The 12867-nt window shown below is 44.0% G+C and overlaps 1 protein-coding gene across 1 annotated transcript; it reads right to left on the bottom strand.

The window, feature by feature from the left end:
- Positions 1-718: 718 nt before the first annotated feature.
- Positions 719-8238, bottom strand: LOC142107394 (uncharacterized). The gene is made up of 5 exons (XM_075191198.1): positions 8202-8238; positions 8008-8071; positions 6377-6610; positions 2269-2762; positions 719-841 (listed from the first exon to the last, which is right to left on the bottom strand). Exons 3-5 carry the CDS (start codon positions 6597-6599, stop codon positions 719-721), a joined length of 840 nt encoding a protein of 279 aa, XP_075047299.1. The 5' UTR covers positions 6600-6610; positions 8008-8071; positions 8202-8238.
- Between the last annotated feature and the right edge of the window lie 4629 nt (positions 8239-12867).

Raw genomic sequence — 12867 nt, forward strand, 5'->3', positions numbered from 1 at the left:
GTTTATTTAATTTTACTTTCTTCACGAACAGCCTTCCTACTCTTCTGACACGGGGTTGATGGTTTCCTCTTCGGTCTCTTCTTCCAGCAATCTTCTTCTTGCTCCCTCAGGTCTTCTTAATTCCACCACGGGGGTGTTCAGTTCCATTGATGTCCTCTGTGGTGTGGGGGGAACCAGTCCAGAAAGATTACAATCGGGGAAAGAGAGTGAAACATTCCCCTGGCCTCACCGGACCCTCAGCTCTTCCAAAATGGTTTGAAGATGCATTGACATGACTTGCAAATGCACTGTTTGTTGCTGTTGTTGAACATTCATCTGTGCCATGGACTGATTCATCTGATAATGGAGTGCTGTTTTCTTCTCCATTGACCGTGCTATTCGCACTTGAATGGTGTTGTTCAAGCGCAGAGATGCTGCAATATCATCTTGTATTGAGACCATTCGCTCCAATAATGAATTGGTGGCATTACGGGAGCTTCGTACCTCTTCCACAACAGATGTGAAACAGTCTACCATATCACCAATTCTCTGGACTCTGTCTTCCATATTTCACCAATATGTTCCTGCCTTCCTTCCATCTGTCTAGCAAAGTTTGTAATGGAATCAAACTGAGTGCTTTCTTCTGGTAGACCGTGCACTGCTTGTGTTGGAAGACTGGTGCCTGTGGAGGGTACCTTTGCTTGAGATGGACTGGAACTTAAAGGTTGGTGGCTGGAACTTAAAGGTTGGTGAAGGTTGGTGAAGGTTTCTTGTAGCAACTAAAATCTTGTTGCAGCACCTTCATGGACTGAACTTGCAGCTGGCGAAAATGACAATGACTCTGTATCATGGTCAATTTCTTCTGTAAAGACAAACATGAATAAAAAAGAAACTATTAAACAACAAAAAACTGTTTAAAATGATAAAACTTACAGTCACACGTATTTATTAGACAATTTAAATAATTAATCTTATATTCACCTGTTTGTGAGACAACAGATGCTACTACTCCCATGGCATGAGGCCACTGATACGTGGTGAGCGGTGTTACAACACGTTCTGGAGGAATGGATTCTAAACCCAAAAAAATCAATTAAAATGCACAGTGAGGAAGCTCATAGTGTTTACCATAATACCTTTAACCAATAACGACACGGACACCAGAATAACGTTGGAATTAAAATATATTTATTAATATTTATTAAATGGATATATTAAACTAAAGGGGCTGAAGGCGGACGAGAGCAGGGCAGAAGGCAAACACAAAACCAATAACGGTGGAAAGGTCAGGCCCTTGAACCACCAACCCAGGATTTACCTTATCTATTGGCCGGTGCGAAATATATGTCCAACGGCAAGACTACACCCCCCTATATAAACCGCCAGAGATAATCAACATACTGGCCCGGAGTCCCATTCACTGGACCCAACACACGTGATGACAACACCATACGAAAGGGGGGATAGTGACCTATGACATATAAACGAAGCACCATATGCAAACTTACCAACTGCACTGCTCTCCCACCAAAGAAACGAAACCATTTAAAAAACAGCCGGGAGGGAGGGAGGAATCCGGAAACAGAGAGGGGAAAATGGATGACAACCAACACCTATATAAAACAAAACCACCCCCCTCTCTCTACCTATTGGTTCAAATATATACAAGCCCATAGGCTAAACACCTAATCACTCACCCACGTGATTTTAACTGCGTTCAGGCTGATGGCCACACTTCTCTAAAATGCACAGTGAGGAAGCTCATAGTGTTTACCATAATACCTTTAACCAATAACGACATGGACACCAGAATAACGTTGGAATTAAAATATATTTATTAATATTTATTAAATGGATATATTAAACTAAAGGGGCTGAAGGCGGACGAGAGCAGGGCAGAAGGCAAACACAAAACCAATAACGGTGGAAAGGTCAGGCCCTTGAACCACCAACCCAGGATTTACCTTATCTATTGGCCGGTGCGAACTATATGTCCAACGGCAAGACTACACCCCCCTATATAAACCGCCAGAGATAATCAACATACTGGCCCGGAGTCCCATTCACTGGACCCAACACACGTGATGACAACACCATACGAAAGGGGGGATAGTGACCTATGACATATAAACGAAGCACCATATGCAAACTTACCAACTGCACTGCTCTCCCACCCACGCTGCAGAGATGCTATAAATGCAGCCCGCCAACCACAGCCCTAAAAATAGGCCTAAGTTTCCAAAATAACCTATCAATAAAAAAAATAATGCCCAAATCCGAAAGGTGAACCCCGTCCAGTCTAAATAAATGAATATATTCGGCTTTCAACAAAGGATGGGAAATAGAAAAACCTCCAGCCTGACGAAAAATCTTACTGGCCACCTGATTCACTTTACGTACCACAGATGAAATAGCCGTGGGAGGCAAATCAGACCTCCATGTCCTACGGGGAACAATGTAGGACCAACAAAACTTTATAGACGGCCAATACTCAGAGGCCGTTAAAATGTCATCACGGATATTTATGATGAGTTCAAGTGATTTCATTTGACCAATGTCATTACCGCCTAGGTGAACCACAAGGATATCGGGAACTCCGCGAGCAGCAATCTCACAGGATAAAACCGACAAGAACTGCCTCCATCTCATACCACGATGACCTATCCAAATGATATCCGAATTCGCCGGGACCCACGGACAACAACCCGCAAACTGATGCATCCCGGCCCAGAAGATAAAGGAATGTCCGAAAAACCACACCGATATTGTTCTGGCATCAACCCCTACGAGAATAACAACTTAATAACCAAAATGTAAATGTGACAAATACATAAACAACTGAAAACTAATGAAACACTAACCCAAAATCAGGAAGAAAAACGACCCTAAACTAACCATAAGGGCGATTTTACTTCCAACATTAAATAGAACGGAAAGAAAAGGCAGCGACCCAGGTGAAGGTGAAAACCCGGAGGGAAAAAGCCCTTCACGCACCCGCAAAAAGCGGCGAGCAGCTAGCCCCTGGGTCTACCACATAAGGAAGAAAAGCGAAGAAAAAGAAGACTGCGTACAAGGGAAGAAAACAATTGTTAAACATCAGGTCTAATGTACCTCTTGTAACAGCTAGATTTCCATCTGCCTAGTGCCTGTATAGCTAAAGTAGAAGCCCCATCTGCTGCTGCCTCTGTCGCTGCGCCAATACGAAAAGAATGTGTTCCGAATTCAGAGGGGGGAAAGCCCAGGTCCTGTAGAACTTTGGACATAATGGAGTGGAACTGAAATTTGGTCAGTGGGGAACTGTCTTTGTGAACTAACCAAACTTCCGCCTGCGGGCGTGATTCTGATAATTGATGACATAACCTAACTGGACAAATCCTATCATTGACCTGCTTTGAAAGGGTTAACCAATGGCCGACTCCCAATTGATCTGTTTTAGACCGGGCAATCCTAATTTGAACGGAATCCAAATTTCTAATGACATTAGCTGCTAAAATAGCTGACCCTAATTGATTTTTTGACTGAGCAACTAGTTCCCCTACTCTCAAAGCCCCATGAAAGGCCATGGAAAAGGCAGTACTAAAAAGAGAAACTTCGAAGGCATCTATCAAAACCCCAGGCAGTGCATCTATCAAACGTGCCAATAAACGAGCGTCAATGGGCCGTCTGTGATCCCTTGGAACAGGGTGCAACCTAGCCCATCCTTTAAGGGCTTTCTTAACCAGAAAGGATTTCGTAGGATCCGATAACCCTTGAACTCTAGACATGAAAGATATTCCTGCTAATGTGGACGACATAGACGCCTTGCTAAAACCTTCCTGATAACACCGCAACATAAACTCCTCTATGTCTGAACCCTTGGCCAACCATCGCCTACCAGAAATTACCAAATAATTCTCCCAGCGTTGCCACGCCAACCGGTAAGTCTTCAGCGTAGAGGGAGCTAGGGCCGCTTCAGCCAAAAATCTTAATCCGGACCGATCATCTGCCAAATATAAAATGGACAATCTATACCCACAGGATTAGCTCTCGGGGCCAGCGATCTAAACCGCACCCAGTCAAAGCGAGAAAGAGAGTCAGCAATCCCATTTTCAATACCCGGGACATGTTTAGCACGAAAATTAATGTCATAGTCCAAGCAACGAAGAACCAAAACCCGCAGTAAATTCACTGCTGGTTTAGAAGATGCACTCTGGCGATTAATTGCCTGGACCACTCCCAAATTATCGCACCAAAAAGAAACATTATGGCCTTTGAGCTGAGAAGCCCACAACTCCAGGGACACTATAATGGGGAATAACTCCAATACCAGTAAATTTTTTATCAAATCGCTGTCAACCCACTCCTGAGGCCAGGGAGCTGCGCACCATTCGCCTTGAAAATATGCTCCAAAACCTTTAGACCCGGAGGCATCCGTGAACAACTCTAAATCCCTGGTGGAAATAGGGGGAGGAGGCCAGATTCTAATGCCATTAAATCTTCCTAGAAAAGATGTCCAAATCAACAAATCCTGTCTAATCTCCTCTTTGAGTTTGATCAACGCATGCGGCCTGTTCATACCCGCCGTAGAAAGCTGTAGTTTTCTACAAAAAATCCTACCCATTGGAATAACCCTGCAAGCAAAGTTAAAAAGCCCTAACAGGGACTGAACTTCTTTCAATTTAAGAGAGGGGGAGGACAAAGCATTATCTATCAATCCTTTCAGCTTCATTATTTTGTCAGCTGGCAACCTACAGCAGCCCGCCCTTGTGTCTATCTCAATTCCCAAAAAGGCCAGACATGTAAGTGGACCTTCGGTTTTGTCCTGTGCTACTGGGACACCCATGACTGAGAACAGGGCCTGTGCTGAGAACAATAGATCTTTACACGTTGAGGACTCGGCCGGGCCCACAAATAAAAAATCATCAAGATAGTGAGCGATGCCCTCTTGTCCTGTCCCTGCCTGAATAGCCCAATGCAAAAAGGAACTAAAAGCTTCGAAATAGGCACATGACAGAGAACAACCCATGGGTAGACATCTATCCACGTAAAACCCTCCCTTAATTTGGAACCCCATATATTTAAAGGAATCTGGGTGAAGAGGAAGTAACCTAAAAGCGGATTCAATATCTAGTTTCGCCATGAGAGCTCCCGCGCCAAAGTATCTAACCATCGATAAGGCCTCTTCATATGATTGATAAACTACCGAGCTTATATCTTGATCAATAGCATCGTTAACCGACTCGCCCACTGGGTGCGACAGATGCTGAATTAGACGGAATTTACCCGGGACTTTTTTTGGAACAATCCCCACTGGAGAAATGACTAAATCTGATAAGGGGGGTGAGGTAAAAGGGCCGACCATGCGTCCTAGGCTAATTTCCCCGCAAATCTTTTCCTCCAGGACCTCCGGAAAAATATAAGCTGATTTTAAATTTCTCGTCGCCCTAGCTTTGACCGCTATCCTAATTGGTAACCGGAACCCGTAACGAAAACCCTCCCGAAGAAAAGAAGCCTGTTCTGTATAAGGATATAAATTAAGCCATCGTTCTAAGTAATCTATACGAATAGGAGAGGGGCCCTTAACCCATATTTCCGTCACTGCCGCGGCCTCTGCCGAGACCGGGGGCACTCCTCGGACACTCTTTGGCAGAATGCGGTCCGCGGCAATACGTACAACTGTGTCGATACCTACACGATTCCCCCCGCCCACAGGACGTATTGTTAAAGGCGAAACATCTGTTCTTAACAAACTGGGGAGCACTACGTCTCCCCCCTTGCGGAAACCGATTCCCTTGTGCCCCTGGACCAAACGCTAAACTAGCCCGATTAAGTTGCATCCAAATTTCGACATCCTTTACCCCCAGTGGCATGTTAACGCGACCGTCCACCCTCTCACGAAATAACTCATCATATTTAAGCCAGGTTCCAGGTCGATCATTAACAAACATCTCATTAATGAGGTGCATATATTTCCACACATCCTCATGAGCCTCCGGCCTCGTTTCGATATAGCAGGCCGCAAATGCACAATAACCGGTCACCCAATTGGAGAAGGTTTTATACGCTTCTTCGCCGATACCCCCTCTTTCACAAGCTGCATCTAGACCTTTTTTAGCTGCTTTCGTTATCTCGAACATGTTAACGAACCAACCCTTCCTAATCCTGTCCTTAATACTGGGCCGTAATCCTGCCAAGAGGGCCGTATTCTCACAAAGCACCATCGGGGCTTGGGGCGCTACAGACTTGACTGCCCCACCCCGTCTCCTACCCTGGGATCCAGACCTGCCAAAGTGTGTATTAAGTAACTTAATAAGCTTACGAGGACCCTCCCCCGGTGAAGAGGGAGAATCCTCGTCCGTGGAGGACAATGGGGGGCTATGTGTAAGTACATGTGGAATAATAACTTCTGACAACTCACCGCTGACGACAGCTTCTGCTTGCGTTCCGGATCCCGACGGCCTGGAAGGACCTGATACTGCTCCGACCTCTGCGGCGTCCGCCTGCTGAACTTCCAGTCCTGCCGGATCAGCTGCTGTCCTAGCGGCTTGCGACAGGCTATCCGCTGCGGCCAGCGGCCCCTCTGCCGCTCCCGGCCCGGCACCGACCACCTGTAATGTCTGAGCTTTCATCCCTCCAACCATGGCTTGTGAATCTGAAACAAGAGGCACGTTAGAATCTGACAGTCTAGCTTGGAACCCCATAGATGAGTCTACCGCCGACAAAGAACTATTGACTCCCAAGGACACATTATCTAACCCTAAGAATCCTGGGGGGGGGGGTCTGTTGAATGAAGCGTCTGGGTCACGCCCAGGACGAGGAGCTTCCCCCCGAAGGGGTATTAGGGGCACCGGGTAATAGTGCCTGTAGACCCCGGAGGGGATGGGGTAAGGAGGACCCTCCCCAGATCCTGACGGGAACAAAAACGGACCGCCCGCAGGTGGGTACGGCAAATCCCACGGGACCCGAGGGGGGGCAACCGCGTCTGAATGGAGGGGGGGGAGGGGGGAGGGGGGGAGGGGGAAAGGATGAGAGGGAGGGGGACAGGCCCTGGAACCCACCCCGGCCAAGGAACCCAAACCCGGGGAAAGGATAGAAGACCCAGAAAAAAGGGGGGCGGGACCCAGAGGATCCGCCGGTCGCCCTACCCCAGCCGGGGGAACCGGAATCTCTACCTGCCAGGAACCATGTGAACCCAGCCCGGTGACCCCGATAACGGGGACCAAGGGAAGGGGAGGGGGGGAAGAAAATGAAACATGTGCAGAAGGGGCGGGGGAGGGGGGAGGGAGGGGGACCCCAGGTATGGGGGGATCCCAGATGATGGGGCCCAAGCCTCTGTAGGAAGGCCCAGAACAGGCAGGAGGCCTGGGAAGGGGGGCTGCCCGAGGAGACTGGGAGGGAGAGGACTCCCAACCTCTGAAAACCCCACTAGAGACCAATGTAAGGGGGGGGGGGAGGGGGGGGGGCCGGGGTGAATGAGAGAACCACTTAGTGGAGGTGGCGCTAAAGGCTCTACCTCCGCTACAGACAAGGGCTCCGCCGGAGGGAGCGGGATAAGCCCGCCAGGCTGGACCGCCTTCTGGCGCCTTCCCCTATTGACAGAGGCTCTGGAGGAGGAGGGGGGGGGGAGAGGCGCTGCGGGACCCCTTGCGTGAACAGGCAGCTGCAACGGAGGAGGGGGCCCCCGCTGGACGGAGAGACGGGGAGGAAGTGCGGGGAACAGGGTCAGGACCCGCCTCGCGATACCTGGAGGGGGCACTGCGCACGCGGCTGGGGCGAGACATGGGAAAAGGACGGAGGCAACCTACAGACAGGAGGAAACACTTGGAGAAAAGGAGGTAAGAGGGAGAAGGGGAAAATAACGGAAAACGGAAAACGGGGAGAGTGTAGGAGGGGGGGGGAAGGAAGGGGAGAGGAGGATGGAAGGAGAAAGAGGAGGAAGGAGGGAGAGAAAAAGGGGAAGGAAAAGAAATAAAGGAAGGATGGAAAACACAGACACAAACACAGACAAGACACAAAGGACAAGGACAATACACAGAGATAATACGATACCACGACGTTCACTCCAAGGCCTGAATCCACCGCACCGCTGACAGCTAGGGATCCAACTGCACAGCTAGGAATCCGGAAACAGAGAGGGGAAAATGGATGACAACCAACACCTATATAAAACAAAACCACCCCCCTCTCTCTACCTATTGGTTCAAATATATACAAGCCCATAGGCTAAACACCTAATCACTCACCCACGTGATTTTAACTGCGTTCAGGCTGATGGCCACACTTCTCAAATGCTAATATGTATTTTTTGTCTGTGTATATCTAATATATATATATATATATATATATATATATATATATGTATAGATAGAAATATAAATATATGTATAGATTAGAGATGTTCACTGACCCCCATGTTCTGGCTTTGGTTTTGGATCTGGATTAACTTCATGTTTTGGTTTTGGCAAAACCGCCCTTGTGTGTTATGGTTTTGGATCCCGATTTTTTTCTAAAAACCTGATTTCTTGTTGCGTAAATCACATATTTTTGCTTTCCCCCCCCCCTACATTATCAATAACCTCAATAACACTAATTTCAAGTCATTTGCAATCAATTTTGACCACGTCACAGGTCACAATATTATTTTCAAACACTTTCAAACAAAGACTGCAGCGACCTGATTGGATGCTAAGCGACAGAGCAATGACACAAACACACAGCAGTTCATAGCACATCTAGGAAACATTGGCACACAGCAGTGGCAGAAAAGAAAAGTGGTGCAAGATGGAATTGTCCTTGGATCATGAAATCAGTTATGGTTCATTTGATCGCTCCACCCATTCCCCGGGATGCGTGCTTTTATCAGACCCAGACAAATCCAGGGTGCCACACAATGCACTAAAACGAGCATTTTTAATTCACAGCAAAAAGCAAGTTCATAACTGAGCTTCGAATCAGCCCCAATTCCCAAACAATGATAATATAGTTAGGTACCTTTGACATAAAGTGCAGATTACAAACACTTTGTGCAATACTGATGAAACAGCAGCAAAGTGGAAGGTAATACATATACACATCTATTTAGACATCCATGCTTACATTACTGTGGCTTTACAAACACTACAAATGGCTAGACAGCTGTTGTCAGGATTTTGGTAAAAGTAGTTCCACAAATAAGAGGTGGATTTTTTTGGTCTTATGTCCAGGCATAACAATGGCCTTCTTCTTATAAAGTGCAAGAACTGCTTCCACTGGTGCAGGAATTACCCAAACAACATCATCCTCATCAACATCCTCAATAGCGCCCTCGTCAGCTACACAAATATCCCCCTCATCCTGTTGAAATTCCAAAGTGGCATCCTCAATTTGTGTATCACCGGCTACACTTGGGCTGTTTATCCACACATCTGCAGAAATGCTGAAAGGGGCCTTCTTTATGGGTACACTATCTGGCAGGTCAGGAATACACACAGCACTCGTGGATAGACTCTCCTCCGGAATTTGTGTCATTTCTGAATCTGAACATACATTTTCCTCTAATGCCTTACTGTTTTTTTCCAGCTCTGCCAGCCCTATTGCTATTTCAGCAATGACAATTAGCAATGGAGCAATGGAGCTCTCCTCTTTGTGTGTTACCTATATAATACAGTACAATGTGACTGCAGATTTAGAACACCAAGCCTGTCAGACCTATTATTTCTGTTTCAGCAATGACAATTAGCAATGGAGTAATGGAGCTCTACTGAATGTCACTGGAACACTGCTACCCCTCCTCTTTGTTTTCTATCTATGACGCTGCCCAAATTCACTAAAGACTGCCAAGAACTGTGCTACCCCTCAGTGTCCCTCTGTGAAATGGCGCTGGGTCGCCGTGGAGGACGTTACTTATAGAATCCAAAGCTCACGAGATCCGACGACGTAACAATGACTTTTGCCTCGCTTTCAATTCCGATGCTTGGATCTGCTAAGATTGGGTGTGTTCGGTTCTCGGGGAACCAAGCCTGAGCATCTCTAGTTTTATGTAATGACAAAATTTTAATAAAAATATTTGACTAAAAATTTTGTAATTTTTTTTTCTCCAAATAAAAACGTGTCACAAAATACTACACAGGGGCGCACGCAGGGGGGGTTTGTGAGTCTCCAGAAACCCCCCCCCCTCTGTGGATCGGTCGGGCAAAATGATCTTTTAAAAGCAGCCAAATAGTTTTTTACTTACAGCAACGCCGCAACGCTATGTGTATATATATATATATATATATATATATATATATAAAAATATATATATATATATATATATATACAAGTTAACCCGTGCATGATACTCATGCATTCTAGTCAAATCAAGCTACTTAAGGTGTTAAAAAGGTTCTTGTCATGCATTTGGGGCTAGGCCAGGCCTCCTCAGGGGAAGAACGTTACTTCCCGATGTAACCGCCCTTTTTTAACATGGTTTTGTCCACATGTCACGACCTCATCATTTTTCTCCATCACCTCATCCTTCATCTTTATCGCCACATCTATCCAGATGTCTATCCAGACACAAGGATCTCTCTCAGCGGTCCTGAGTATCACACTCCTCTCGCTCTGTCACCCCCGGCAACCACCAACCACTCCCCACTGTCACCCCCGGCAACCACCAACCACTCCCAACTGTCACTTCTCCTTCAAGAAATATATATATATTTTTTTTAAATCTTTATAAACACTTTTAACAATTAACAAATTAAATTAACAAATTAAAAACATTTTAGTATACCAAATTTCAGCTCTTTCTGAGTTTTTTTTCCCACACACACTAAGAATTTAGTAGGTCAGTGTATAACTTCGCCCAGCAGGTGGCGCTGCAGCTTGCTTTTTTTTTCACACACACACACACACAGACTAACACACGCCACTAGGCTTTTATATTATAGATATATATATATATATATATATATATATATATATATATATATATATATATAGTCCAAACTTGTCATGTTATAAATGTTTTTTATTTATTTTTTTGTTTGTTTTTTTCATGTACATTAGCAATGTTATTTTTAATGTGTGTTATGCTATTTTGATGTGGGGTATCAGTGTTAGTTTTAGGGGCATATTCAATTGTTAGCGAGTTCGCCGAAATACTCGCGCTCCAAAAATATTACTGTTAATACGGTAATATCTCACTGAATTTCAGCTCGCGGCTCCCTGAGCCGCGTGCTGAAATCCAGCGAGTAAATTACCGTATTAACGGTATTTACGCGCAATATTACCGTATTAACGGTAATACTTTTGGAGCGCGAGTATTTTAGCGAATTCGCTAACAAATGAATATGCCCCTTAATGTGGAGTATCATTGCTAGTTTTAATGTGTGTTATCAATGCTATTTTGATGTGCGGTATCAGTGTTAGTTTTGTTGTGGAGTATCATTGCTAGTTTTAATGTGTGTTATCAATGCTATTTTGATGTACGGTATCAGTGTTAGTTTTGTTGTGGAGTATCATTGCTAGTTTTAATGTGTGTTATCAATGCTATTTTGATGTGCGGTATCAGTGTTAGTTTTCATGTGGAGTATCATTGCTAGTTTTAATGTGTGTTATCAATGCTATTTTGATGTGCGGTTTCATTGTTAGTTTTAATGTGGAGTATCATTGCTAGTTTTAGTGTGTGTTATCAATGCTATTTTGATGTGCGGTTTCATTGTTAGTTTTAATGTGGAGTATCATTGCTAGTTTTAATGTGTGCTATCAATGATATTATCTTATTGTGGCGCTTTATTTTTTAAGTTGTATTTTTGCTTTGTTCAGAATTCAACTATTTGGAAACCCCCCCTTAAAAATCCTGCATTTGCCCCTGCTACAGTACTTTGCAACAATGAACTGATCTGTGGTTGAGAGTACATTTCAAGCAATGCACATAGCAGACAAATTATCTGTTAATAGAACTCCCGATCCTGTTTCTTTGGTAACAGCAATAATCTTCTCAAAATTATTAAACATTTGAAGGTTTCAAAATAGTTAAATTGTTTGATAAAACAAAATCTTGTTCAGTCTGATTTCAGTTCAGCGTATTTTCTTACCACATCTGAAGAGTTTGGTTGTGATGTGGTCTCTAATGACAGGTAGTTCTCATCTAAAAGGATTTTCAGCTTTCTAGAGTTTGGGACATAGCTATTCATAGTATATCAATAAAAAGCAAAACTCACTAGCCTTTCAGTTGTGTAAAACAGAACTAGTTTTTACTAATAGAAGAAAATCCTTAAAAGTAATTTAATGGTTTCAAAGCCTAGATACTTTTTCTCTGTTGGATAATTTTTATATAATATGTAAATAATATATCTTGATAACAGAGTTCACTTATGTAGCTATTAGTTAATTTCCTTTTAATATATATTTTTCTAATGAAAAAGTTAAATGATGTATATCTTAAACATTCAAAGTATATTAAGTGAGCTAGTAATCAAAAGAGCTGCATTTCTTGCAAGAAAATGATCATATTGTTTCTTTTTCATTATCTATATGAATGATGTGGTTTTTAGTTTAATGACTCAACGTATGAATGCTCCTTAATTGTACTTTGTATTCAAAACTATTAATAACTGTTGTACAACAAAAATAGAAATAAACAGCTACTTCGTTTTGTTCAAATTAATGATAAGCAACATGAATATTTTCAAGTGCCCTATGTTTTGCCTTTGGCCACTGAAAGACTATACGTTACATATACAGTTAAGCATTGGGGACCGTAAAGAGACAATCATTAACTAACATCCATAATCCATCCTGTGTAAGGAAAAAGTGGGAAAGAGGAGAATGTCTAGAGCAGTTGGTCAGCCAAATAGATAGAATTGAAAGAGGAGGGGTAGCAGTGTTCAACAAAGTCTACAGTGACATTCAGGAGAGCTCCATTGGTAATTCTCATTGCAGAAA

Source organism: Mixophyes fleayi, chromosome 1 (assembly GCF_038048845.1).
Source record: "Mixophyes fleayi isolate aMixFle1 chromosome 1, aMixFle1.hap1, whole genome shotgun sequence".
In the NCBI taxonomy this organism is placed as follows: domain Eukaryota; kingdom Metazoa; phylum Chordata; class Amphibia; order Anura; family Limnodynastidae; genus Mixophyes; species Mixophyes fleayi.

What these genes read in the sequence shown, in the direction of transcription:
- LOC142107394 (XM_075191198.1), bottom strand. Translation starts at nt 6,599, where the DNA reads ATGGTTGGAGGGATGAAAGCTCAGACATTACAGGTGGTCGGTGCCGGG. An exon ending in AGCAGAAGCTGTCGTCAGCG is followed by an intron (nt 2,763 to 6,376) that starts GTGAGTTGTCAG and finishes TTATTCTCGTAG; the next exon opens with GGGTTGATGCCAGAACAATA. An exon ending in ATTTATTTAGACTGGACGGG is followed by an intron (nt 842 to 2,268) that starts GTTCACCTTTCG and finishes TTGTCTTTACAG; the next exon opens with AAGAAATTGACCATGATACA.